Source organism: Phoca vitulina, unplaced genomic scaffold, assembly GCF_004348235.1.
Source record: "Phoca vitulina isolate PV1807 unplaced genomic scaffold, GSC_HSeal_1.0 scaffold4, whole genome shotgun sequence".
In the NCBI taxonomy this organism is placed as follows: Eukaryota; Metazoa; Chordata; class Mammalia; order Carnivora; family Phocidae; genus Phoca; species Phoca vitulina.
The window spans coordinates 61066205-61093532 of record NW_022589707.1 but is presented as its reverse complement, the minus strand read 5'-3'; the positions used below and the strand labels follow the sequence as shown (position 1 = coordinate 61093532).

Sequence of the window (27328 nt, the reverse complement as noted above, 5' to 3'; positions counted from 1 at the left end):
ATGACCTGAGCTGAAGGCAGACGCTTCACTGCTTCACCGACTGAGCCACCCAGGTGCCCTTAATTACAGGTTTATTTTTACCAAACATGTAGACTGACAACAGAGACAATAAAATTGAGTGACCATTACTAAGAAAGTTATTTAAAAGGGAGCCTGGAAGACGTCGAGGAGGTGGGGCTTATGCACCCATGTTCTGTATCAAATTCTCAGAATTTTTGCTAAACTCAGCTAATAGCCAAGGCATCTACTAGGTGTTAAGATGGACATAAATGGACTTTCTGTCTGCCCTACCAACCATTCACACATAGATTAGTGTCGCTGTAGCTATACCAACCCCAAGCACCTTTTCTTCACACAACTCACATAAATTCCCTCTTTCCTCTTTAAAAACTCTAACCTCCTTTGTCTCTCTGGGGCACGCTCTCAATTCTAGTCGAATCTACGTCTCCCATGTTTGCAATCCCGAAGACCCCAAATAAATGCATTTATTTTGCTGCTTGCCATTTTGTCTTTCATTGGTTGACAAGACTTCTTGGAATGTCTGGAGTCTAGAACAGACAGTACAGAGCTTTGTGGAATACCGTGCCTATGAGCAGTTTTCCGTGGTACACAGAGGCCACGGAGCTTCCCTGAAGCACAGAGCCGTTATTGCCATACTCGATGCTGATGTTAGGCTTCTCAGACAAAACGTTCTTGATGCGAAGTACCTGTTAAGAAAAAATTATTCATCGGTTGCTGTATGAGCAAACAGCTGCCAGTGACATTTTCTTCTCAAATATTCCAGGACTAATATATTTCCCAGAAATCAATACAGTGAAATTTGTGTACAATTTTTTTTTTTTTTTTGGTATTCTGATGAAAGTATTAATGTTCTAATTATATCTATGCAGTCAAGTGAACTGGTGATCTGACATTCGCCAGATTCCCCAACAAGATTGTTTACACAATTTTGATAGTTCAAGGCATCTCCTATAGAAGAAGGAGGTGAGAACCAGTGGGTGCTCTTATCTAATTCTTGAGTGAATAGTGTTCCTCTGTGGGAAGGGTCTTGCCTCTGACTAGGCCTACTGTGTGGGGAGGGAAACACAGGACAGAGAGGATGAAGGGACACCAGTTAGCAAGCCAACCTGACCTCATAATCAGTAGGATGGTAGTTGTCCCAGCTGGAACCCCCCCTCGCATCCATAACGTGGCTAGGAAGCATAGAGAATGCATACTTTGGAATTCAATCTGACACATCCCGCCTACTACTGTTATTGATCCTCAAGATTAACACGCTTTAGTTTGCTCATCAGTAAACATAAAAGTGCTCAGTTTTCTAAATAGCCTGGATGAAGTTCACTCAAATAGGACATGATAGGAATTAAAGAAAACCAATTAGAAATTCATGAGTCATGAATATGTATCAACACTTATTAAGAATAGAGTTTAGTTGAGTTTTGTTTTTTCGTCTTAAGAAAGATCCTGTAACTTCATCTCAGGTTTGTTACATGAAAATACTCAAACTTGGAACTCATGTAGAAAAGTTTAGCCTCAACCACAAATGAAGGGTGTCATTGATTGTGAAGGAAGAAGTCCTATCTAAAATAAACCTATGATGAACTTGAAAATAGAGACATGAGAAAGATTCTAAACAATTTTCCAAACGTGCTATGGATCATATTTTCATTATCTTATGGCAGACATTGTTGGGTGTTTGCAAAAAAGTAATATGTCTCACTTTTGGGGGCATGTATCTGAAGCCAAGGTAGATTGCTAGCTTAGGGTAACAGTTCCTTAGGCTCTAGGCTCAGACTGAACTTTTGTTTCTCTTTATATTTTTTGGTGTTTTTGCTTGTTTGTTTGTTTGTTTTTAAGAAGCTGTGACTAATATGTTAATAAATTAGAGAAACAATTTTTTTTCTTTTTAACTGAGGAAGAGCAATATTGGAAGCAGAAATAAGGGTATGTTACCAGGGCCAATTACCAGGCTAGAGTTTGAATCTCAATTTCCCAACTCCCCAAATCTAGATTCAAACATTATTATCTTTCTCCAAACCTTACCTTCTCAATGAGGCCTAACCCTGATTTCTCTATTTAATAATAGGACAGCCCATCCCCCTGTTCACAGCAATCCTGATCCCCTCTACCCTGTTATACTTTTTTTCCCATAGAACTTACCACCTTCAAGCTTGCTATATAATTTACTTATTTCTTACGCTTATTTTTCATTGTCAATCCCCCCTCCAGAAGAACAGAGATCTTTGTATGTTTTGTTTTCTGACACGTTCCAGGCATTAGAACAACGTTTGGCCCATTATAAGCACTCAATAAATTTTTGTGAATTAATCTCTCAGAGTATGTGTACCAAGAATTTATATCTATATTGAATTTACTAGAGATCTGTTATTCTTAAACTCAATGCTATAGAAAATTCTGCTCTTGTTTTTAATGCCATATAAAATTCAATGATGTATGCTACTGTTTTAGAAGATATTTTTTTCTTTTTTTTATGTAGGTTCCACGCCCATCATGGAGCTCAGCACAGGGTTTGAACTCACGACCCTGAGATTGAGACCTGAGCTGAGATCAAGAGTCAGATGCTTAACCGACTAACCACCCAGGCACTGCTGTTTTAGAAGAGATTTTAAGTAACACAAATAGCATCTTTAAAATGAGACAGTCTTCAACACTATCATATATATTAGAACCTGCTGGAAAAACTAATTTTGTTTTCAGACTACAGTCATTTAAAGCCTTTCTTTTGAGCTTCGTAGTAGGTAGTGTGAAAAAAGATAGCCCCACATAGGACTCTCTCTTTGCCTAACTTCAGGCCCTTCTCAGATTGGAAATATGATATGGCAATCTAGGTCAATGTGAATAATCAAGCTCCTACTTATCTATTCTTCCCAATAGCAAGTACAGCCCTTGCAAGGATGGGACATGTTGTCTAGCACTGATGTTAAACTGTCACCAGAAGACCTGAAAAGGTTAATGGGCTGTATCTCCCCATCCTGCCAAAATCTCTGCTTTTTCTATATGCAGAACTTGTTCATTTCTGGAATACCGCATGTGACCCACTAAATTCTCCCAAGTCACCTCAACAAATTGTTCTTGCAGCTTTGCCTGTGAGCTCAGAGAAGTATAGGAACTTACTTCGGACCCTGGAGGATCCTCAGGGTTATAGATCAGCAGCTTCATGCCATTGGGATGGCATCCTGCCCAAATATCTCCGGTGTCCGGATCCACAGTTAAGTTATCCACTAAGGTGCCCAGATGTATTACCTTCCAACAAAGAGGAAATATAAAGACACTGTTTCAACTTTCTTCTCTACCACTCCTCCCTCCCATCAGCTCCTTCTGGCTCCTGAAATGGGTCTTTTTAAGGGCCTTACTACTGAATTTTAGAAGTGCAAGCACAATCTCACCAATATTCTTCTAAAATAGTCATGTTTCCTGCATTCAAAGAGCACATTCCTAGGTCAGGCATGGGAGCCGATCTAAGAGGCCATGCTGGGTGGGCAAGCCAGGGGACTTTTACCTTCACTTGAGTTAAATCCCAGTTCTCATGTTTTTTCAGTACATGAATGTTCTGAGCAGTTACATCAGCTGCATAGATATACCTTTGAAGTAAATAGCATTTATATGTAAGCAAGTAATATTGAGAGATGACATTAACTTTTACTTTGGAGGAGAAGTCTAACAATTCACAAGAGTTCCAAGTGCCACTGCAATGTCTTTCTAAACCATAGGACAAGAAGATAACACAGTCTTACTTTTAGTATTCTTCAAGAGCTTTAAGTAAGCTTTAAATATGAGATGTGACTTTAAAGTAATGACCTTGATGTTTCTAGGTGACATATAAGCTCAGTCTCATGACTTAGGAGTCACAATTTTTTCCTTAAATTGGGTGGAGGTAAGCAGATCTCTTTATTATAAGGTCAAAAGAGTCTATACTTCCACAAAAAAACTAGTGCTTACAAAGAAGTATCAAATAACCATGAGGCTCAATCACAATCATTTTTAAAAAGAGGAAGAACACTTAGAGTTGTTTTCTTTTTTTTTTTTAAGATTTTATTTATTTATTTGACAGAGAGAGAGATAGCGAGAGCAGAAACACAAGCAGGGGGAGTGGGAGAGGGAGAAGCAGGCTTCCCACAGAGCAGGGAGCTCAATGCGGGGCTCAATCCCAGGACCCTGGGATCACGATCTGAGCCGAAGGCAGATGCTTAACGCTTAACAACTGAGCCACCCAGGTGCCCCTAGAGTTGTTTTCTATAGGGATCATCTCTATTATCTCAAATGCACATATTAATATTCATGGGTACGTTTCTTTTTTAAAAACCTTCCATTTTAAAACACTTTAAAAGAGTTTCTCGTAGAATTTCATGCTGCATGAAATCGGATTTTCTTACAGAAAAGTCTGCTGTAGTATATCAGTGAATCTGAAATTCACACAATCACAATGCCCAGTCTAAGTCAGGTCTCCTTCTCTAAAAAGAACTTTTGGGTAACTCAACTTAGTGTAAGTGGTTAAACACTTTTCAGCCTCATAAAGGGCAGAGATATTGTGCATTTATTGTCCTTTTCAGTGTGTTGGGTAACTGTGTTTCTAGAGTCACATAATAAATTGAAACAAGGACCTCACATCCTTGAGTCCACATCCTTCATTTCATCGGGGGGGAGCCTGACATGTAAGAGGGCAAATGGTGTGCTTACGATCACCCATGGAGTGTGAATCCTGGCCACACCTGGTCCGTCCACTTATATAGTGACTACTTAGGCCTAAGGAAGTAAACACCTCTTAAAGGAAGGAATCCACTAAAATGTCAAGAGCAAAGTATTGGAAAATTATAAAAGCTTACTTTTTGTCTAGTGAGACTGTGATCCCATTGGCAGAACTAAATCCTTTGGCTGCCACTTTGACCTCTCCTGGACTGTAGAAAACAACATAAGTCCAACGAAGATCCATGATAATCTCTAATAGTACCAAGAAGAAATTGGTAAAGTAGTGGTCTCTCGTGGCATAAAACTGTTCTGGTCCAAGAACCACAATGTCATTCAGGCTAAAGTGAAAAAAAGAAAGAGAGAGAGAGAGAGCAAAACCCATGGAGTATTTAAATATCTAGATTGCTGTCAAAAACCCTGAATTTCAAAGACCCTTATGTTCATCAGTTTGAAAAGGTATGCATGAAGCGGTATGAATTCCACACAAAGGACATGATTTTTCGTTGCACCTGACGGGTTTTCTTTTAGCAGTTTATTATTTTCTCAATCTTCCCTTCTACAGAAGTCAGCAAAAACACAGAAATATACAAACAAACCTCAACTCCAAATTGTTGACTCATAAATGTCAATAATGGTTATGTGTGGTGGTCATAGTGCAATAATAGTTATTATCAGTGGTCACCAATAGTTCTGGTTCTCTTTCTTCTAGAATGAGGCTTCTCCATGCCCTGGATGTTTGGCCCAGCCATGTGACTTGCTTTTGGCCAGTGAGATGAAGTGATGTGGTGTGTGGCTTCTGGATGGAAGACAAGCCAGTATGTGACCCACCATGCTTCCCTTACTCTTCGACAGTAACCAGCAACTTCTCTGATGACTGAAAGTGTGGCCTCTTAGGGCCCTACATGAGGACAATATAAAATTGAGTCCTTGAATCATTTACCTTGGACATGTAGCCTGAGTAAGAAAACAAAACAAAATTTGTGGTTTTGAGCCACTAAAAACATTACAGTTTTTCTTTTCTGTTATTGTAACAATTTTTTTCCTATTCTTCTATCACAGAAAGGATTAACCTCTACTGTCTTTCAGCGTTGAGTCCATTTCATAAAAAAGACAAATTCTTCTTTGTTTGTTACAGCCTTGGAGCAGGCAAACTATCCACTAAAAAACTAAACTATTTTTCTCAACACAGTAAGAAGGATGTTCATCACGGTGACTGAGAGTCTGGCTTTGAATTCAGACCAATCTAGGCTAACACCCTGGTTCTGCCACTTCCAAATAACCCAGTCCATCTTGATCTTTATATCAGGATTGTGAGTGCTCTTCATTCTTGCTTATGTTCTTCGGTATTATTAAAATTTTTTAAATGAAACAAGTCATACTCTCATAAGAGTAAAGAGCAATAAAGTCATTTACATTTTGGAAAAGAAAAAAAAGAGATGGCGACTTGAAAAAAATGACAAAAAAAATTAAATACTTTTAGATTGAATTTATAAAAAAATTTGGATGAATCAGGAAGTACTTTGAGGTTTTGATTTATAATGACTTTCCCAGGGTCATTAGGCCACTCATCTTTTGGGTCTCAGCTTAAGCATTCCTTCTTCCAAAAAGTATTGGCAGACACCATAGGTTCAGTTCGATCCCATAGCACCTTGTTCTACCCCTTGAAATGCTTGGTTAAGGCTGAGTATCAGGGCACCTCTCAAAAATCCTCTTTAGGTCCTCAGAGCTTCACCTGCCCTGTTCCAGATGGCACTTCTTCAACCAGTTCTGCCTGGTTCTGACAGACCTTCCATAGCGTAGCCTTATACAGCCTTACCTCATCTCTGTGACGGGCCTCAGGCTCCTGCTTCCAGGCTTCTGTGTTGATGCCAAAGCACAGGGTATCACCAGACTTGACTTGCACATGCACAACCAGGAATGTGCAAGAGTTAACACCCTTTGGGGCAAACCTTGACTCATAGGAGAAGGCACTTTCTTCTTGTGGCCAGATTGTCCTAAAATGAGGCTCATGTTGCTTATGTTGCTTACAGGAGGACAATCCCATGATTTCAAGCAGTTGCACTTAACAGTGGCTGGCTTAATAACCACTCACGATAGCCTCCCCCTGTGTGAGCTTCCTAGTATTGCCGTGACAGACTGCCACAACCCGGGGAGTGTAAGACCATAGAAATTTACTGTCTCACAGGAGGAGAGACATCTGAAATCAAGGTGCTGACAGAGCCATGCTCCTTCTGAGGGTTCTATGGGGGAATCTGTCCTTGCCTCTTCTAGTTGCTAGTCGTTCCAGACATTCTTTGGCTTGTGGATGCTTCACTCCAATCTCACTCTCCATCCCCAGATGCATTCTCCCTGTTTGTCTTCTTATTAGGACACGAGTCATATTGGATTAAGGATCCACCCCCACTTTTAATATAACTTCATCTTCACTAATATCTTCAGTAATCCAATTTCTAAATAAGGTTATGTTCTGAAATGTTGCAAGGGGGGGTGGCTGGTTAAAATTTCAACATATCTTTTTGAGATGACACAATTCAACCCATAATACCCCCTCTCCCTGCCTCAGGCTGATCCCTCACTTCTGGGTCCTGGGATAGTAACTCTCCAATAAAGTAGTTGCCTATTGAGTTTTCCCTCATGCTGTGCTTTCACGGAAAAGAACTCGTTCAGTGAGGTCATATGTCACATTCGCCAGTTAGGTAAGTCAGGCCAGTGAGAGAACCCCCATTTCGCTGAGGACACTGAAGCATAGGTTGAGAGATCCGTCCAGTTTCTCAGTCACCCCGTGCTGGTGACTGTGAACCCAGTGCAATGCATCATGGGAAGAGTTCAGTGACCCCCCCCAACTTCACTTCTTCTGCTTCTGCTTTTGTCACCCCCAAATTCTATGAGGAGAAATTCATACATGATTTTGAGAAAGAGAGCAAAGGAGACAAGGTGACCTTCCTTCCTTTTCTTTTCCTATTCTTCTATCGCAGAAAGGATTAACCTCTACTGTCTTTCAGCGTTGAGTCCACTTCATAAAAGACAAATTCTTCTTTGTTTGTTACAACCTTGGAACAGGCAAACTACCCACTAAAAAACTAAACTATTTTTCTTCTCAACACAGTAAGAAGGATGTTCATCACAGTGACTGAAAGTCCAGCTTTGAATTCAAACCGATCTAGGCTAACACCCTGGTTCTGCCACTTACAAATTATGTAATTTGGACAAGTTAGTTAACCCGAAACTTCTTAGGTTCCAGTTTACTCATGCCTATTGCTAAAGGCTGTTAGGAGAATTAAATGAAGTATTTTGACACAGGGCCTGGCACATAGTGCTTAGTAAATGTGAATTTTTATATGTGCCTACAGCTTTTTTTCAAATGCTGCTCTAAAGCTTTTATCAAACAAAGGAATGGCCCATCTGGAGGCTGGTTATAACACCCCGTCAGTAGGCTCCCAGAACACAACCTACTGGGACAATTAGAAACAGATGTAGGTGTTTGAAGAGAGCCCAATAGTGGGTATTGCATTGTTGTGGTATGGAGGATGGAATTAGAGCTGGGAATCTAATTGAGCACCTTTATAGGATTAAAATGCTTTCAGAAAGTTGGAGAATATAAAGATATTCAATACTGAATACAGCAATTTCTAGTGAGGTGCTGGGCAGTGTCACCATGGGAACCTCTTGAAAGCTTTAGGAAAAAAATGCTACAAAACAAAAGTTTAAGCCTGCTGAACCAAAGAAAACAAAGCACACAGCAGAGGTGCAAAATAAATAGTACAAAATACTTTAATTCCATACCTTTTGAGAAGTTCATGTTTTATAGTTTTCAGGTGTACAAGAGAACGTTGTTTTTCCTCAAATTTAAATTTCTCCACCGTGGACTTCATGTGGGGATGATTCACAACATAAAGATACACAGTATGGTCTAAGGTGGAAAAAAAGGCATAATTTCCAAGAAGTTTACTTCTATTGCAACTATTATTATATTACTAGACTTGGTGTACAACTTGGTCATGTTCAAGCACTTTTCTTATACACCTTGCATTTGATTCCCGCAGCATACCTCCTAGGTCAAACGCCAGAATCCCCATTTTACTAAAAAAAATTGAGGCTCAGAAGGTGAATAACTCATCAGCAATTTCACCACCGCCAAGTGGCAGAGCCAAGCCCAGACGTTTCTCAGTGGTCTCCTGAGCCTCATTACATACCCTCTCCAACAGGAAGATATAGAACTACAATGGCACATAGACGGATGTGGTTTCCCAAGGTGGCCCTTCAACAAAAGAAGTGGTTGCAAGCAAGCAAGAGGGTGCTGAGAATTCCTTCTGTGAGAAATGCTTACATTGCAACACACGCTCAAGAAATGTCATGGCTATGTAAATACCTTAAAATAAGGAACGTGTCCCACTAGAGAATAAAGTTCTGACACAAGTCAACTACCTAACGTTGCAACCACAATATTTAATGAGCCCAACGGACACGGAAGTAAATATGAATGCAAGAGAAAGAAGACTAATCAGTTCTGGGTACTGCCATCCTCAAGAATGTTCACCTATCTGTTTTCGTATTGAAATGTGAACTGCCGGGGACAGGATGGAAGGTAGTAATCTGTTTTCTCAAAATACTGTTTTCTGACTTGACAGAAGCTCTAGGTCAGATGAGCTCTGGAGTTTGAAAGAGCCTGGCCCCATCCTCCCATTGCAGGACCTGATCTGTATTCATGTCCCCTATTCCTTTCTTGATAGGTTCCCAATCATGCAATAGAACAAGTGCCAGCCCTGAGATGCAAGGGCTATACTCAGGGCCCCTGAAACACACAGGTACTTTTTTTTTTTTTTTAAGATTTTATTTATTTATTTATTTATTTGAGAGAGAGGGAGAGAGAGAGAGAAACAGCATGAGAGGGGAGAGGGTCAGAGGGAGAAGCAGGCTCCCTGCTGAGCTGGGAGCCCGATGTGGGACTCGATCCCAGGACTCCGGGATCATGACCTGAGCCGAACGCAGTCACCCAACCAACTGAGCCACCCAGGCGCCCAACACACAGGTACTTTAACCCTAATTAAGGAAAGGCGCTTCCTCACACGTGAATTTTTCTTTTAGTCCAACCCGGCTCTGTTCCAGGGCCTGAGGTTTGGCAAGCAAAGCCTGAGTTGGATTTCAGCCCCCACGTGGCCCTTCAGCCAGACACAGCATGAACATTATATGTGCTGCCCTGGTTTTACCCCTTCTTTAGGCTTCTACTGGACCCCTCCTTCCATATAAGAGATGGTCGGTAAGAATATTTTTGGTTTTTGTCTTTTCATTCCATTCCAATTTATGTGTAATGTTTTGCCCTTATTAAATGCATAATTAAAGGAAATAACTAATAAGTAAAATAAGATTGCAATCATAATATATTCAGCTTCTGAAAGTCTGATTAAATGCTTGAGGGTTAATCTGTAAACTGGTTCCATCTCAAAAAACAAAAACAAAACAAAATAAAAGAATGAACCCCTACTCCCCATGCCTCAAAAAAAAAAAAAAAAAATCCACCTCTAACACTATCCTATGCAATAAAACAGCTCCAGGTTAATCTGGTCACTCGTTACACTTTCTCCAATGAAGGTGTCCAGAGAGGGGTCAGGCCAGAAAACGGTGACTCAAATAATTTAATCAGAGCTTGGAGCCCTAATTTCACCCAAATAAAGGATATAGGATTAGGAAGAAAACCACCTGGGTTCTACTTCTGGAACTGCCATATTAATGACAGATGTGAAGTCACATGTCACTGCATTTCTTCAAACTCCATTTCTCCATCTATAAAACTGAGTATTAATATCTGCCCTGTCTCATGGGGCTCACTCATTTATTCATTTAACACATGTTCATAGAGCACCTACTATGCAACGGACATTGTTCTAGACTATGGGAATCCAGCAATAAACAAGTCACACATGATTTTATGGTGACTGTATTCTAGAGAAGAAAACAGGGAGGAAATAATTAGTAAATACAAGAATACTGGAGAGGGGAGATGCCTTCTTCATAGAGTGGCACCCACTTAAAGAGTGACAAGCTTGGATCTAAAGATGTGAAGGAGCTCACTACAGAGCAATAGTGGGAGAGGGAGAGAAGGTTGGTATCATTTAACATTAATAAAAAACTTTAATTGCCATTTTGATGAGTGCTAAAAGAAGGACTATACTGAGAAGAAATATAATAAGGTTCACACCCGGAAACAAGATGGTGGAAAGGCTCCCTGAGAAGGTGACATTTAAACTGAGGCCTGAATGATGAGGAAGAGTAAATCAGAAGTGGTGGAAAGACATTTCACTCAGAGGGAACTGCAAATGCAAAGGCCCTGAGGCATGGAGCATTTTATACGTCTAAAGGAAATCCAGTATGGCTGGTCCAGGGAGTCAAGGGGAAGGCAGTATCTAGTGAGGCTGGAGAAAACACCCACATGCCAGAATACACACTGGTAGGCACCTCGGATCCCAGGCCACTCTGGAGAATTGAGACTTTTCTCCAGAGTAATGGAAACAATATGGAGAATTTTAAGAAGGGAGGGACATGATCAGATTTGCATAAAAAATAACTCTTGCTTATGAAAATGGATGGAGGTGGTATAAGAGAGAAGGTATAGTCAGGGGGCCCATTATAGAATCCAGGGAAGACATGTTGGGGGCTTGGGATGGGACGGTGGCATCGAGGATGGGGAGAGGTGGACCGCTTGGAGAGATATTTGAAGGGTAAATTGGACAGAACATTGGAACTAGGTGACTGAATGGGGCAGGAAGGGGAGAAATACCAAGGCTGGGCCCAGTGTTTTATTTTGAGGAATAAATTAAATATGAAAATTTTAAAAGGAATCCACTTATTTAAAAATGAACAAGTCTATTCATGTAGACCAAAGGAATTAAACAAAGATCTATTGGATGAGTGAATTAATAATTATTAATCATTCTTTTTTTTATTCAATAAAATCACTCCAACAAATGTATTCTTAACAATACATTGTGACTCCAGTATGTATTTGAAAGAATTAACACACAATTTCTTTAAAAATTCCGAATTGCAACACTTCCATTTGGCCTTTCCTTCACATAGTTACTATTAATGAGGTCTCACTGTTTTTATTTTCCATGTGCCCTATGGACCCACAAATATCTAAAAATTAAATTAGTTGGGAATTATGAACAATGAAAAAGTACCAAGTAACATCAGAAACTGTTGTTTTAAAGTATATACAATGTACTAATAACTTAGATTTTTTTGCAACAGTTTTTGTGCAATATAATCCATTGTCGTTAAACTCAAGATTTTAAAGTGTACAATTTAGTGGTGTTTAGTATATTCACAGAGTTGTGCAACCATAGCCACTCTCTAGCTCCAGACCTTTTTTATCAGCCCAAAAAGAGAGCCCAAACACATTAGCTGTCATTCCTCATTTCTCCCAGCCCCTGCCAACCACTAAGCTACTTCTTGTCTCTATGAATTTGCCAATTCTGCACAGTTGATATAAATGCAATCATACACTATGTGGCCTTTAGTGATTGAATTCTTTCACTTAGGATAATGTTTGCAAAATTTATCCATGTTGTAGCATGTGTCAGAACTTTATTCCTTTTTATTGCCAAATAATATCCCATTGTATATACATTCATCACTTGGTGAGAACTTGGGTTACTTTCACCTTTTGGGTATTAGGAATAATGCTGCCATGAACATTTGTGTATAAGTTTTTGTGTGGACCTATGTTTTCAATTCTCTTGCGGACATACCAAGGGGTGGAGTTTGGGGATCATATGGTAACTCTGTGTTCATTTTGAAGAACTGCTAAACTGCTTTCAAAAATGGCCACACTGAGGCACCTGGGTGGCTCAGTAGGTTGGGCATCTGCTTTCAGCTCAGGTCATGATCCCAGGGTCCTGGAATCAAGCCCCACATCGGGGTCCTTGCTCAGTGGGGACTCTGCTTCTCCTTCTGCCCCTCCACCGCCGCCCCCCGCCCTGTTTGTGCTCTCTCTCTTGCTTACTCTCTCTGTCTCTCTCTCTCAAATAAATAAATAAAATCTTAAAAAAAAAATGGCTGCACCAACAAAGTGTGAGGGTTCCAATTTCTCCTCATCCTTGCCAACATTTGTCATTGTCTGCTTTATTATTATTATTATTATAACCATCCCAGTGGGAATGGAGTGCTATCTCATTATGGTTTTGATTTGCATTTCCCTAATGACTAAGGATATTAAATATCTTTTCTGTGTTTATTGGCCATTTGCATATCTGTTTGAAGATGTCTACCAAGATCCTTTGTCCATTTTTTAATTGGGTTGTCTTTTTGTTGTTGAGTTGTAAGAATGATTTATATATTCTTGATATAAGCCTCTTATCAGATATATGATTTGCAAATATTTTCTTTCATTCTTTGGGCTATTTCTTCACTTTCTTCACGGTGTCTTTTGAACCAGAAAGTTTTTAATTTTGATGAAGTGTAGTTTGTCTTGTTTTCTTTCATGTTATGTTTTCTAATGTCACACACAATTATTTTCAAAGGCCTTTGAGTTTATATGTTAGATTTCTGAGAACAGTCTCCAAACTGGTTTTGAAGGTCAAATGGAAAGAGGAGGTAAGAGGAAGAAGGAATGACCACCTTGTAGTCTCCCTTCTTTAATGTGGTGTTTACAAATGTTTGGTACACATTTATTATCTTACAAATATACATCTTTCCGGTAAAATAAAATTTTCCCTCCTTTCACATACACATTGAGTTGTGGAGGTTGAGTGGCTTGTATTTCCCTTGTTTACCCCTTATTTTTAAGCATTCGGGCTTTACCTTCATCGATGAAAATACTGATTCCGTGTGGATTAAATGATGCTTTGTCGAAACCATCACTGATGTTTAGTGCCTGGACTCTTGGGTTTTGCTCATTCAGATCTATCAAGAAAATCTGTCCTGGCTCATCTGGTGCAAAGTTTGGCATGCCTGGATATTTTAATCCCTGTAAAAAATATAAAATAAGTAAATGCATATATACGCTTCACAATATTTTCATATGGAAGCTAAAATCTCAAAGCCTAACAAAAATATTCAAAGACGTGCATTTCTTTTAGATTTCTGGGATTTTTCACTCTGTCAGCTGGTGCCATTATCTGATCTGAGGGATTACCAATGACACCTGGGTCATTGGGAATGGGAATGGGAATATGGGAAGAACCCATATTCAATTACTAATATAGAGAGAAAGGGTGAAACCAAAAAGTGTAATGCAAGACACTAGGCTGGGTTCCTTTGTGTGAGTCCCTTGGCCTGCCACGCCTCTAGTTCCTCTTTTATAAAAAGAGAAAGTTAAAGGGTAGGATTGCTAAGTCCTGAGAGTCTGTTCTTTCCAGTCCTGATAGTCAGCAACTAACCTTCCTTAAAGCAGAGAGAAGGGGTATATGCTTTCCTTATATTGCTCCCCTCCCTACACCCATTATATTACATAGTGACAAATATTAGAAGCAGCCAAGAATTCACATAGGGGAACCAGTCATGTAAAGTTGACTATTTCTGACCTATGTTGTTCCTATAGTTAGGTCTCAAAATTTGGACATGAATCCTTTTCTTCAAATACTGCAAAAAGTTTATGTCAGTAACCTGGACAGTGGCTCTTTCTCCTGGAAGGACCAATGACGCATGTCTATTAACCAATAATAGGCAATGGGCCTTTGCTGCATCCCAGGTCATTGTGTCAAACTTGGAGTTGGTTTGTGATACACCAATGACAAAACTCAGCCCACTTCCTCCCTGGCACCCTCCACCATCACTCTGATATATATTAACATCATCTATTTTATATCTTTTCTTGTACCCTCATTTCCATTTATAGTCAATTTAAATGATCTCATTCTTACTCGATCTTCTGTCTTCCTGTCCCCTCCCTTTCTTATAATCACGCATACACAACTCCACACACTTACTTACAATAATACTATTCTCGGCCCTACCACTGTCCTTCACCCCACCCCTGGGGGAGTCAATCTTTAGTTGCAAACAACCCCATATACGTCTTCGAGCTTTTTAAAGAACAGTTCTTCTATGCCTAAATCTTACCAGAAACCTGGCTTTTCCCCAGACAACAATGACATTGCAGAAGCCCATCTGAGGAGGTATAATTCCGGCTTCATTTTTCTTAGGTCACCTCACCTGGAGGAGAGATCCCCATGCCCCTGGCCACAAAATTCTCCTTCCAGGCCTTGAACCTGTCATCATCAATCAACAGTCAGTCTTCTAAGGAAGCCACACACTTTGCTTCCTGCTTCCTTATCAAATTCCTGCCCACTCCCCTTGCCCTGGTCTAGCTTTTATATAGGGCCAGTCTGAAATCAGCTTGAAAACTTCTACAGCAAAGTTATCATCGCAACTTCAATCAGACCTTCAACACTGTTTATCAATCTCTTTGTTCATTCTAATAGGTAATCTATTGCATTTTCCCAAGTATCCATTCTCAATTTATTTTATTATCTTCCAGAGCACATACCTTCTTCCTCTTTATTCTCAATGGATGACCTTACCTCCTATTTCTCTGAAAAAAACAAGCAAACAAGCAAACAAAAAAACCCATGCCACTCAACATGAATTTCCTCTGATTCCCTCCTTTCTGTCTTGGTAATTCTTCAATTTTATCAATTTTCTTCCTTTCTCCCTCTTTTCTTAAGGAAAGAGTTTCGCTCTTCTGTTCTTAAGTTAATTACTTCCCCCACCTGTTTGTTTGGTTGCCTATTCTCGGGGACCTGTCTTTAGAACTTACAGTCTCTCTCTTGCTTTACCCCTCATTTCTCACCAGTGCCCCCTTCGTTTGCCTGAAAAATTGCTCATTTCTCCTTCCTTGAGACAAATCTTCTCCTAATTTAACTACTCCTTCAAACACACGTTTATCTTGCCTTCCCCTCACTGTCAGCTCTCTTAGAAACATCACTTGGTCTTGTTGCCTGCCTTGAACGGCTCCAACTCTCACCGATTTGTAGAAGCGCCTCTATTGAGGTCATATCAGTGCTCTCCAAACTATCTCATTTGATAATCCCTCCCCCTTTCCTTATCTGTATCTCTATGGCATCTGACACTCTGTACCCCTTTATTCCGTGTCAAAAAAAAAAAAAGTCAAAAGTAGACTTTCCAGATGGAAGTCCTGCTTCTCTTTCTGCCCCTTCCTCCTTCTAACCTCATCCATCCCTCTTTTCTTCTTGCTCTATACTCTTTCCTTGCAGACCTTATTCATAAGGTTTCAGATATTTCTCTATACCAATTATTTTCAGGTCTGCCCATTTACCTGGAACCTCTCTGTGGAGCTCTAGCTTGCAAGCATTCCCAACTTCTTCCTAACAGCAGTTCAAAATCAAATTGTCCGAACCAAAATCAACATTCTCTCCCTGAATCCTTGCTCTCATTTGTATCTATTATTCACAGTTAAGGGCATCAATGTTCTCCTCAATATCAGGCCATGAAATCTTTGAAATCAGAATTCAAAAGACTGATTCGAAGACTGATTCGAAATCAGTCTTCGAATCTACCCTTTCCTCAGAGTCAGGCTGTCACCAAGCCCAGCAGCTTAGGTCATGGTAATAATGGACAAAAAATGTCAGAGACATCTAATTCTTCCCTTTCACCTGAGGGAAATGAAGCCCAGAGAAGTGAATTGCCTAAGTCACTCACATCTTTAATTGTACACTCTTTCTGCCACACCATAAAGAAAGGTTTGACAATGGAGAACGCTACTCAGGAAGACAGCTCGGGAAGACCACCTTAGCAAGTATCTTGGTAGCCTGGGCGCACACAAGGGCACTGCCACCTAGTTCAAAGACTGGATGTTCTCGAAATTGAAATGATTTAATAGGGAAATAAGGGTAAGACATTGCAAACAAACTTGACCTACATTAAGTGTCGTGATGAATGAAACACTTCCAATAAGCGGCTTCATATGCACCCGGTTTTCTGTTGAAGGCAGTTGGGTAGGAATTTGTAGCAAGTCAGTGCAAGCAATTCTTTGGATATCATTCGTCACTGAAAATGGTGAAAATCCCCTGGAGGGGCAGCATTTTATTTTCCCCAATAGGCTACCTGTGAGTGTGAGTAGGCATTGAACTTCTCTACTGCCCTCATTGACCAGCACACGCATTCAGTAAATATTCAAGCACCTTGTACTTGTCAGGTAGCACGTTAGGTTCTCAGCATGGCAATGGGCGCTCCACAAAGCTCTGGCTGCAAGGAGCTTGAAATCTGGGGAGGCGGCACCAAGCAAGCATGTCTGTTATGATGTGGTAGGGAAGAGCCTAGGCACAGAGAATGTGAGGGGCCATAGAAGAGGCACGTCGCCCAGAAAGAGCACTGGGGAAGACTTTCCTGTGGAATTAAAGTGTGTCCACAGAAAGGCTGACAGAGAATGAGGAGCTGGCTCCATAATGTGTGAAGAAGGCAAGCAAGGAGAAGCATGCCAAGTCCCAAGGTAAGGAAGCAAATAACCTGCTTGGCACCTGTCTGTAGACTGACTACAAATATCGTGCAGAATTTCTCTCTACGTCGGGCGCCTGGGTGGCTCAGTTGGTTAAGCGACTGCCTTCGGCTCAGGTCATGATCCTGGAGTCCCAGGATCGAGTCCCACATCGGGCTCCCTGCTCAGCAGGGAGTCTGCTTCTCCCTCTGACCCTCCCCCATCTCATGCTCTCTCTCACATAAATAAATAAAATCTTTAAAAAAAAAAAAAAAAAGAATTTCTCTCTACGTCAGCAGCTTCCAAACATGCTCTGTGACGGCAAGAAAGGGAGATAGGAAAAACCAAGAACAAGGACTTGAATTTACTGCAGTGCAAAGAGATTGAAAATAAGCAAAAAAAAAATCATCCTTAGCCTAGGAGTTGTTAGTTTACAAAGAAGAACTCTATTACTTAAAGCCCCCTTGTTAACATTTCTCCACTGAAAACGTCTAGTTTCTATACAGCAATAGTTCAGTACTTTTAGTTCCAGTGAAAATAGAAAAGAAGCATACAGCTGGAACTACAGATATTATCTCCTAAAAGCAGAGAAATCTCCCAGTTACAGAATAATCATTTTTAAAAGTCTATTTGGCATAACATTGAACATCTAAATTGACAATAGAAAATTTAAGACAACAGAGGAAAAGCTTTTCTAGACAGTTTTGTTTTAGTTTTGGTTTTGGAGGAGAACTAAGGAAATAAAATCCCTCCCACCCGCCCACCCCAACACATATCACCACCAACAGCAATTTAAATCCAAACAAAACCCTACTATACTGTGCATACTTAAGAATTTAGAAATTCAGGCCATTAAGTGTGTCCCCTTTTAGCCAAAAAGATATATGTGTCCCCTTTTAGCCAAAAAGATATAGATTTTAAAATTCATGTTATTTGGTAGTATTCTATTGGCCAAAATAGAATATTTAGGACATGCAGTCCCAGCAATCAGAATTCACATTGAAAATGGAGTCAATTTGCTTGTTCAGAATCTTAGGTCGCATTCCAAATTGCAACTGTTCAATAAATACATGGCAATTTTCAATATCTTTACACCATATATATTTCAATTTATTGTATTTAATTTATTTATATTTATTTGTCAGTCCTTCACATAGCTTCATGATCATCCCAAACCTGTGAAGGTGGTATTAGAAATAAAATGCAGGCCCTTCTCTACTTGTCTTTGAAAGAGTTGGAAGGAATGGCAAGGAACCCAAGTTGGAAAGTGCTCAGGCTTTTGAATTGCCTAACATGGTCAACATATGATTCACAAACATTTCCCGAGCCTCAAACACAGGCAGGCATAGAGAGAAGAATACCAGTTAGTGAGAACATGACAACCAGAAACTGAGGTCCGGCAAACTAGGGCAATGATGGGGATGGACACTAGCAGGACAAACCTGGAGACTCGTCTAGGAATCCAATGGAAATCAATAGACAGTTATTGAGACCCGACTGAATTTGTAACTGCCCACAGGGAGCTGCCCACATGGGGCCAAGCAAACCTGGCATTCCTGTGGTAACCCAATTAGCCCTGTGGAATCCCCTTTTGGCTTTTTTAGTTGACTGCTTTAACCACAGTTGGGATAAGTGTGTAGGGGTCCATCTGGCAGCTCTAGTCGGCAACATTAATGTACTATCTATTTGGCTATTGACATGAGCGTCTGAGGGGTGTGGAAAATACTCACGCTGGAGATAAAAGCCAGCCCACTAGGAAGTATGTCAATATCTTCAGAGCCATTTTCTGCAAAAGAAGTGAAGGATCAGGAAGATGCATGAACGAAGGCTTAAAAAGTAAATCTCACAGACGAAACCTTAGATTTCTTTTGGAAACTACATTAACTTTTTCAACTAGTTACTTGGGAAACTACATTAACTTCCAGGGATCCCATAGGCATTCCACTCTCCAGTAAAACCAGGGTCCGTTTCCCTAAATACTATAGTCTTTCTTTAGAACTCAATTTTCAGGAGAAAAAAGCAAATAACTATAAAATAAATCATAGCCTAGATTTATTCTTTAAATAACAACTTGTAGGGTATGCTCTGAGAGATTCAGCTTTATTCCCCATAGAAGACTGATGTGCAGATGGACTGATGACATTTGGAAAGTCTTCATTGTGAGGCTGTCTTAAAGGCCTCTCAGCCAAACATTTCTCTCTTCTAACTTGTTGATGCCTAAAAATATATCATTATCCGATCATATTGGGAAATTATTGGGTAATTGTTATCCATTATAAAAGCAATATGTCTTGGGAAAGACTACCAAATATAGACAAATTTGAACAATTTAGTCAGCTCTCTTTCTCATTAAGAGCTGGTCCTGAGCAGTTTGCTATGGAAAGAGGCATATGAGAAGTGAGTTATGACCATGAGCAGGATGAATAGGGGGCTCACATGGCTCCTAATAGAGAGACAGACCCACAGAGGACGTGGTCCCAAGCAGGCAGGACTGAGGGTAAAGGCGGTGGCTATCTAGTGTGGCGGACTGTATTTTACAAATATGGTAGAACCAACATGGATCAGAGCCACATGCCTTCTTAAAATGTGATGTTCATATCCTTGCATCAGGAGGTAAGGCGTCTCCCGTTGAATCTGGGTGGATTTGGTAACTGCTTTGACAGATAAAATGAGGTAGAAATGATGCCACATGGCATACAAGGTAAAGTCATAACCATAGCTGCTGCTGGTTCGCTCCCAATCTCTTTCTCTCTCTCTCACTGTCACTCTCTCCTCTCTTCTCCCTTCCCTTCCCCCTTCTCTCTGTCTCTGTCTCTCTCTGTCAGCATGGGCCTTGGGAACTCTAAACTTAAATGTAGGGAGTCTGGGTACTTTGAAGCTACAGAGGAGAGACTACACGGAGACTACAGAAAGGAGAGAAGACAATGGAGGAGTCACAGGCCACTTCACTTCTCAACCTCTGAGTCACCCTAGCTGATGCAAATGGAACGGCAATGAGCTGTGTCCACTGAGCCCTGTTAAAATTGCAAATTCATGAGCAAAGTAATTGTCATTTAAGTCAGTCACTCGGTTTTAAGGTGGTTTGTGACACAGCTATGGTGACTGGCACATGTGGGGAGAAGGTGGCATGGGGTAATGTGTGGCTAGTGGGTCAAAAGGCAACTGAGCAAAGGGGGGGGGAAGAAAAGTGGGACAAAGCCAAATAAAATGCAAATTTGAATCAACAGAATAATGAGCAATGGGCACTGAAAATTAGGGAACAGAGGAAGATTTAATTAAATATTCACTTATTGAAACTAATCCCCAACTAGTAACCTGAAAATTAAATTAATCAGAGCGTTCCATTTTCTAAACATTCCAGTTAATCAAGATTTTGTATCTATGGTATCTTAATGGCTTGAAAGACTTAGTGCTATTTCCACCTAGAGTAAAACAGACATGGGGAGAACCCAGCAAACTGAATAAAGCAATTTAAAAAATCACATTGAATACAGGCTGGTTAATTTTTGAACCAACTTTTTATTTTTCTCTTACTTTTTCTCTCTTGAACACCACTTTTTGGTTTCCTTTTGCCCTATTTTTCCGCCCAATTCTGTTCTGGACATGGATATGCTCCAGGCCCTAACTGCCTTTGGCTGTTTCTCATGGCAAGCATCCTTTCTACCTGTGCAATCTACTCTAGTCCCCTGGCTTCAGGTTCCACCCATGTGCCGTTGACTCTCCAATCTCTAAATCAAGCCCGAATCATTCTGCCAGTTTCCAGGCCTTTGTATTCACCTGTACATTGGGCATTCCTACCTGGCCGTTTCATTTTTCATATTTAACACGTCCCAAACTGATCTGGACATTTCCCCTGTGAATCTGCTCCATTTCTTATATTTTGATTTCAGTCGATGGCACTTCCATCCCCCAAGGACCCATCCCCTGAAGCACCTGGAGTGACCTTTGATGCTTTCTTTTTCCTTACTCCCCGAATCCAACCGATCACTCTAATTGGAGCTCTAAAACTCCCCCTCTGGATTTGCACAGTAGCTTTCTAACAGGTCACTTCTGCTCTCCTGCTACCGCTGTCTGCACCTGCTGACAGTCATCATTGTAAATTGCAGAGTCGATCCTGTCACTCCCCTGCTTAAAACCCAGAGTTGGCAATAGAAATCTTAAGTTTCTTGGTCTGGATTCCAAATTCTCCACGTGTTGGCTCCAGTCTCGGTTTGTTGGCCCCCACTCTCCACTCTCTAGGCCAGCTGTGCTGCAGTTCCTCCCTTGGTAGTTGCTGAAATGTGTCAGCCTCATTCACCTGCCTGCCTGAGCACATGGGGCTCCCTCTTCTTAGCAACCCGCATCTCTCCCACACCACCTTCACCTCCCCTTGCTTGAGTATCATGGGCTCTAGAGAAGAGCTTGGGGGCCACCTCCTCAGCCTTTGCAACCTCTCCCAGTTCCCCTTAGTTCTAGCACCCATTTTATGTACTAATATGGTCACCTGTGACTACCGCCGCCATGATATTTCCTTCATACCTGGGAGGCAACTTTCTGTTGACTTGTTGATTTCCTGCCAGACGGTAAGCCTCCTGGGAACAGGGACCAGTTTTCATTCAGTACACCAGCTTTGCACCCAATGTAATCCCTGCCTTTTCACTATAAGAGCTGTCAATAAAGCTGGTTGACTGACTAAATAAGATAAACCATGTTAGTTTCTTGAACTCTGTCTTGTCTTTGAGTGTTAATTTCTGAGCATAAGATGTCCTGAGTTGTGTGCTCTTTAGTTTGGACCTTTTATCTTCCAAATACCATTTCACACACCCTCCGACAGCATTAACCTACCTCACTAATTCAGCTAAAACAGGAGTGGGTGTGTTCTGGCGGTGCTGTATTTGTCTTTATTTACTGACTTAATCCAGAGCACAAGGATGCTGGTACTTTCCGTTCAGATGTGAAAATGAGTCACCAGCTGATTGCACAGTATTCCCGCCCCTCTTTCCCCACGTCCCCCACCTACACTGCACCCGCGTGACAACACAGTGCATCTTGGCAACGGTGGCATCTGTGGGAGTAAGAGCCCCCAGGACACCCTCCCCTGAGTGCTCCCCACATACTTGTTAGCCTGTGCACAACTATCATTAAAACCCCGCCGGTAAGTCTAAAATCAGTCTCACGAATAGGTATCTACTGCTTTTTAACCTGTCAGCCCTCTACCCAGCATAACTTTGTCTCCTTGGCTGTTAATCATTTTCTATAGGCACCCTGAGAAAGTGTCACACATTACGATCAATTAATATTATCACGATTTCACATCTTGGAAAGAAGATTCTGATAGCCAACTAAGAAAATAAATGGGACCTACAATGGAGTAGAAACAGATCTTGGAGATAGGGGAAGCTGCTGAAAGGGAAAAGGGATGGAGTGGAGGTTAGGAAGACACCAAAGACAATAGCTGTTTACTTGATAATCCTGCCAAGGGTGGAACCCCAGTAAAGCTATTTGAATTTCATGTGCAGCTTTGATTAGATGCCAAGGGCAGCCAACTAACTTCCTGGTTAAAACAATCCTTGACTCTCAAAGCCTTGGAAAAAGATAAACTCAATACAAAAAGATCTTTGAGATATCATTTCTGAAGCTTAGAATTACTTCGCTTTTCAACTTTGCTTCCCAGAAAGAATACTGGGAAGGAAAACAAAAAGAGGAAAGTTTCTTCCATCAGTAAAATTAACCACAAAAGCCTGGATCTTGAAGAAAACACAAATCAGAATTCTTCTCCAGCTCTGTTAACTGCCTACCAAGTCCTGCCTAAAATCGTTATTGGTTTTCCACTGCTTCATAAAGCTTTTCACTCATCAGATAGTTGGGTCTCGTGAGGATGGTCTCACTAGTGATTTTTACTTAAATATCCAGCCTGCCTTGTCTTTGTCAGCTCCATTTATTAATATTTCACCATTTTGCCTCTCAGATTTTCGGTTTTCTGCTGCCATCATAGTTTCCCGACACTTCCATAATAAAATGTGTTGTCAGTAGATAAGAGAGGCAGGGTCACATGACAAAGAGTACAAGACATAGACCATAAACCACCCTGGCTCATAATCTGGGCCCATCACCCTCTGGTTCTGGGCCACTAGACAAGTCACTTCATTCTGCTGTGTGTCAGTTTCCTAATCGGCAAGGACAGATAGCAAGCAGCACCCACCTTACAGGTCGGTTGTGTGGGTGATGTCAATGTTTGTAAAGAACTCAGCAGAAGGTTTATAGATGAAGGCAGTGGCATTATTGTTAGAGATATATCAATATCACCCTATTGACAAACTTGTTTAGTTCTCCAAATATAAGACGGAGATATGCCAATAGACACAAGAGGTAACGTTTTTTCTTTTGCTCTCAGCCAGTTTCCAACCATTTCAGCCATTCTTTTCAAAATATTTAGATAATCAGAATGTTGATCTGTCTTACAACATTAGCCCTAGTTTTAGCTTCTCAACTCTATTTGAATTCTACGATCTGCTTGAGTCAGACTAGGCTTTAGCAATAATCTAATTACCCCGCTACATTATTTGGCAAGCTCCTATCTTTTGAGAGAGAGATGTGTATAAGTATGAATATTACTCCACAAAACAGTAAACAAATGAGCAAATGTTACATTTCCCTTTTTTTTTAATCAAATTAAATCTGCCCTGCACCCACATTCCACTAAACCGAAGGGAAATTCAATCTCAGTCATTACTGGGTCTTCTGCCAGGGTTGTGCAAATATCGTAGGTGGCAAGTTTTTAAAAAGCAGAATATTTGGGGAAGTCCATCTGGCCTTTATTCTATTCTAGTCACCACCAAATTACTCACTGCCAAGCCCGTGTGTTCCCTTTAATTTACGAAGCTCTGCCACTTCCAGGTCCTGGATGGGCCCATGATCTGTGCGTGGGCTGCGACAGTGCAAAGGATCCAGCCTCCCTGAAGACACCTTGCAGCCATTCTTTCAGGGGTCCTGCTCCATCCCCAGAATGCCATCAGGCAGCGGGGAAAGGATCCCTGTTATTCAAAAACTCCGCATATTCTTATCCTTTGTCCATCAGAACCTTCTGACGGAGCTCGGGTTTTTGAGAACAAAAGTCAGGAAGCAGCTTGTCCCCAGTTCCTTCTGTTTCTAGCCAGCAGCACACACCTCCTCCATGTGCTAGGAAGCATATTGGCCAAGGCTACTTTTTCTTTTTTCTTTCTTTCTTTCTTTCTTTTTTTAGAAATCAAGAGAGAAAAACAAAGAAAGAAAACCAAAATCAAAAAGACTTATTCTGTCCCTCTCTCTCTCTCTCTCTATATATATATATGTATATATAGTCGAAATACATCATATATAAAGAAATATATGTACCAAGAAAAAGAAAATACAAACTCATATCACAATAAACTATGCTGTCATCCCGACACATACTGATAAATAAGTCACAGTCCTTGACCCTAGGGAGTTTCCTATCTGCTAGTGAGAGAGAGAGAGAACACTGCTAGCCATAAAATAAAGTGTGTGGTAGATGTCCTAAGTGAATCAGAGTTTCAGAGCACTGGGGAGTTCAGAGGCAGGAGAGGACTTTGCAGCCGATTTCAGGAAGCAAAGAGGAAGGAATCAGTGCAGGGGATTTCATGAGCAACCATGAGGAAGTGAAAAAGCACATTCTATGAACAGTGAACAGAATCTGCCTGGAACTGCTTTTCTAGTAGCAGTATGAGGGAGAATGGGGGGGTTTGGAGCCCAGATAAGCAGATACGGCAGTAACAGTAACGGGGTGAGCTCAGCCCTGTGCGGAGCCACAGAGGAGGTTGATACCAACACGTCTCATGAGAACAATGAGGGACAAGGGGAAAACATATGGCTCCTAAATATGGAACTGAGTCCCTTTGAGAATGGGGTTACCATACATAGGAGAAGTCTAGAAGAAGAGCTGGTTGTGGGTGAGGGTATGAGGGAGGAAAGGACAGAAATGGAAAGTGGTTTCAGTCTGGAAAAGAAGGCCTGCAGTTTGAGACGTTAGGGAGGCAGCTATGGAGTTTTGAGTAATTTTATTTTAAGACATCTGAGTAGGCTGTGAGGCTCCTCAGGGTAAAGGCTAGGTCATATTTCTCTTGGTACTTGCAGATAAATTTAGAAGGAAATGATATTTGAAGCCAGGAACACCATGAAGGAGAAGGAGGAAGAGAGAAAAGAAGATAGGCACTGGAAGAAGACAGACAGGGGAGTGAAATAGCACAGAATGGACGGGAGGGGTGTTCAGTAAGGGACATGACGTCCTTCAGATGATGGAGAGACATCAGTAAGGGAAAAAAGATTGGGGGAAAAGCCACAGATTTTGACACTCAGGAGGGCACCTGGAGACCTGGGATGAGGTAACGTCAGTAAATGGGGCAGAGACCCCTGGCAAGAGGCTCTAAGGAGTAGCAGGGTATTAATGTAGTTGGCAGCCTCAGTCGGGTGGATGACAAGCAAGAAATTGCACTGTCACAGACATACCAAGTCCCTCAATGAGGTGGCAGTACCGGGGTTCTACTGGCTCCACTTTCCGAGATGCATTAGCTCTTTGTCTGTAGAAGAAAAGAACACTGAAGGACGATGCACAACACCCAAAATCAATGTCTAGACATTGTCTTGAATCACCTTCTTGTTCATTAACTTTGTCTCTCATCATTTACGGATGATATAACAAGTAAGTAGGTACCTCCTTTTCTTTATACTTATTTACATAATGTGGACATTATGTACGTCATGCACCTATATCAGCTCATCTCACCCAATTATTGTTGAAAGCCTAAAATGCCATTATACATGGACAGCACGTTGCTGCCCGATAAATGATACCATAGAATAAGTAACTGAACAGTATTATTACTTGAAATGTACAGAGTAGTATTATGTAATTTGCTAAAGTATTATCTATTATAAATCTGCACTTTGGCTCCCCTTGACCCCCTATAGTCTTGTCTTTTGACCCCCCACCAAAATGCTTTCCCCAAATTCAAGTGTCTCCTAATAGCTAAACCCTGTAGCTTTTGCTTTAATTTCATTATTTAAAAAAAATTTATGCTAACTTATTTGGCAAAGTGTATAAAAGTCATCAAACTGACCACAATATAAACAATTGGCCAAATTATTTTTCAATATAGTGTTCCTGTTTCCACAGTGAACCATTCTTCTAAATACCAAGGATAATTTTAAATTTTTATTAGATTGTATGCAGGAAGAGTCTACACTTAAGACTTATCTTACTGTCACTTTTGTAAAAATACACCTTGGATCTACCTTGCAATTATGATTTTTTATGATTCTCTCACTTGGGTGCGCTGGGAACAAATGTAACAATAAACATTCTCAAGCTGAACTAGAAAGTGTTCACAAAAGGCATCGGGCTTCCCAATAGATTCTAATGTGAACTTCTGAGATCAGCTTCTGCTTGGAGAAATAAACAAAAGCAACTTAAAGACAAGTGAGGGCAAGCAGAAGCTTTAGATCCACTCGGAAATGCATATCATACCTAACGTTTCTTTCTAGCCCAGTATATTGACTTCTCGTGAGATATTTCTGCCTATCAACGCTAGATCTGCCACTTCAAAAGGTCCTAATACTCGAAAAACGCCGGTGGTCACCACCTGCAAGTTTCAGCTCATTTCCCTGCTGTCTGGCTAGCTCTTTTAATCTAGGACAAGCTCTGTACCCCAGTACTCATCAATGTTGCACTGGCCTTGGGCAATGTCTGAGTGGGCTGTAAACATCCAGCTGGTGGCCTGGTCCCCTCCAGGTCCAGCGCTTCCAACGGAGTTCATTTTTTTTTTTTTTTTTCAGGAGCAAAATGCGGAGGGCAACGTGGAAAAGGGGGTGGGGTGCGGGCAGACTTTCAGAAAATAAATGGGGGGCATTTCTGCTCTACCATCTTAGAAAGGCAAACAGCTCACTTTTCCACATCAGTGCTTCTCAAGGGATAGCTTGCCGGGTGGAACTGAGGAGTGAGATTCTAAAAATGCTCTTTCCTACCTGCTAGGAAGGTGGCACGGGGCAGCCATTGAAACTTGGAAGAGGAGAGAAAGAACCAAGGACGCCCCCATCAAGATGCCAACTCACCTAAGTGCCACTAACCTCTCCCCGATTAGGGCCAGGCCGGCCCCAAGCAGGGTCAGAACCATCAGCTTCCCCATGGTCTCCGGTGCCCGGGTGCCCTGTGGC

General features: G+C 41.1%; 1 protein-coding gene across 1 annotated transcript; it reads right to left on the bottom strand.

Annotated features, from left to right (window-relative positions):
* Positions 1–27328, bottom strand: PON3 (paraoxonase 3). Its single transcript, XM_032402104.1, has 9 exons — positions 27227–27328; positions 25625–25695; positions 18871–18926; positions 13507–13672; positions 8491–8617; positions 4845–5045; positions 3521–3602; positions 3136–3264; positions 1–707 (listed from the first exon to the last, which is right to left on the bottom strand). Exons 1-9 carry the CDS (start codon positions 27298–27300, stop codon positions 549–551), a joined length of 1065 nt encoding a protein of 354 aa, XP_032257995.1. The 5' UTR covers positions 27301–27328; the 3' UTR covers positions 1–548.

What these genes read in the sequence shown, in the direction of transcription:
- PON3 (XM_032402104.1), bottom strand. Translation starts at nt 27,300, where the DNA reads ATGGGGAAGCTGATGGTTCTGACCCTGCTTGGGGCCGGCCTGGCCCTA. An exon ending in ACAGTCTCACTAGACAAAAA is followed by an intron (nt 3,603 to 4,844) that starts GTAAGCTTTTAT and finishes TTTACTTCAAAG; the next exon opens with GTATATCTATGCAGCTGATG. An exon ending in AGGATCCTCCAGGGTCCGAA is followed by an intron (nt 708 to 3,135) that starts GTAAGTTCCTAT and finishes TTTTCTTAACAG; the next exon opens with GTACTTCGCATCAAGAACGT.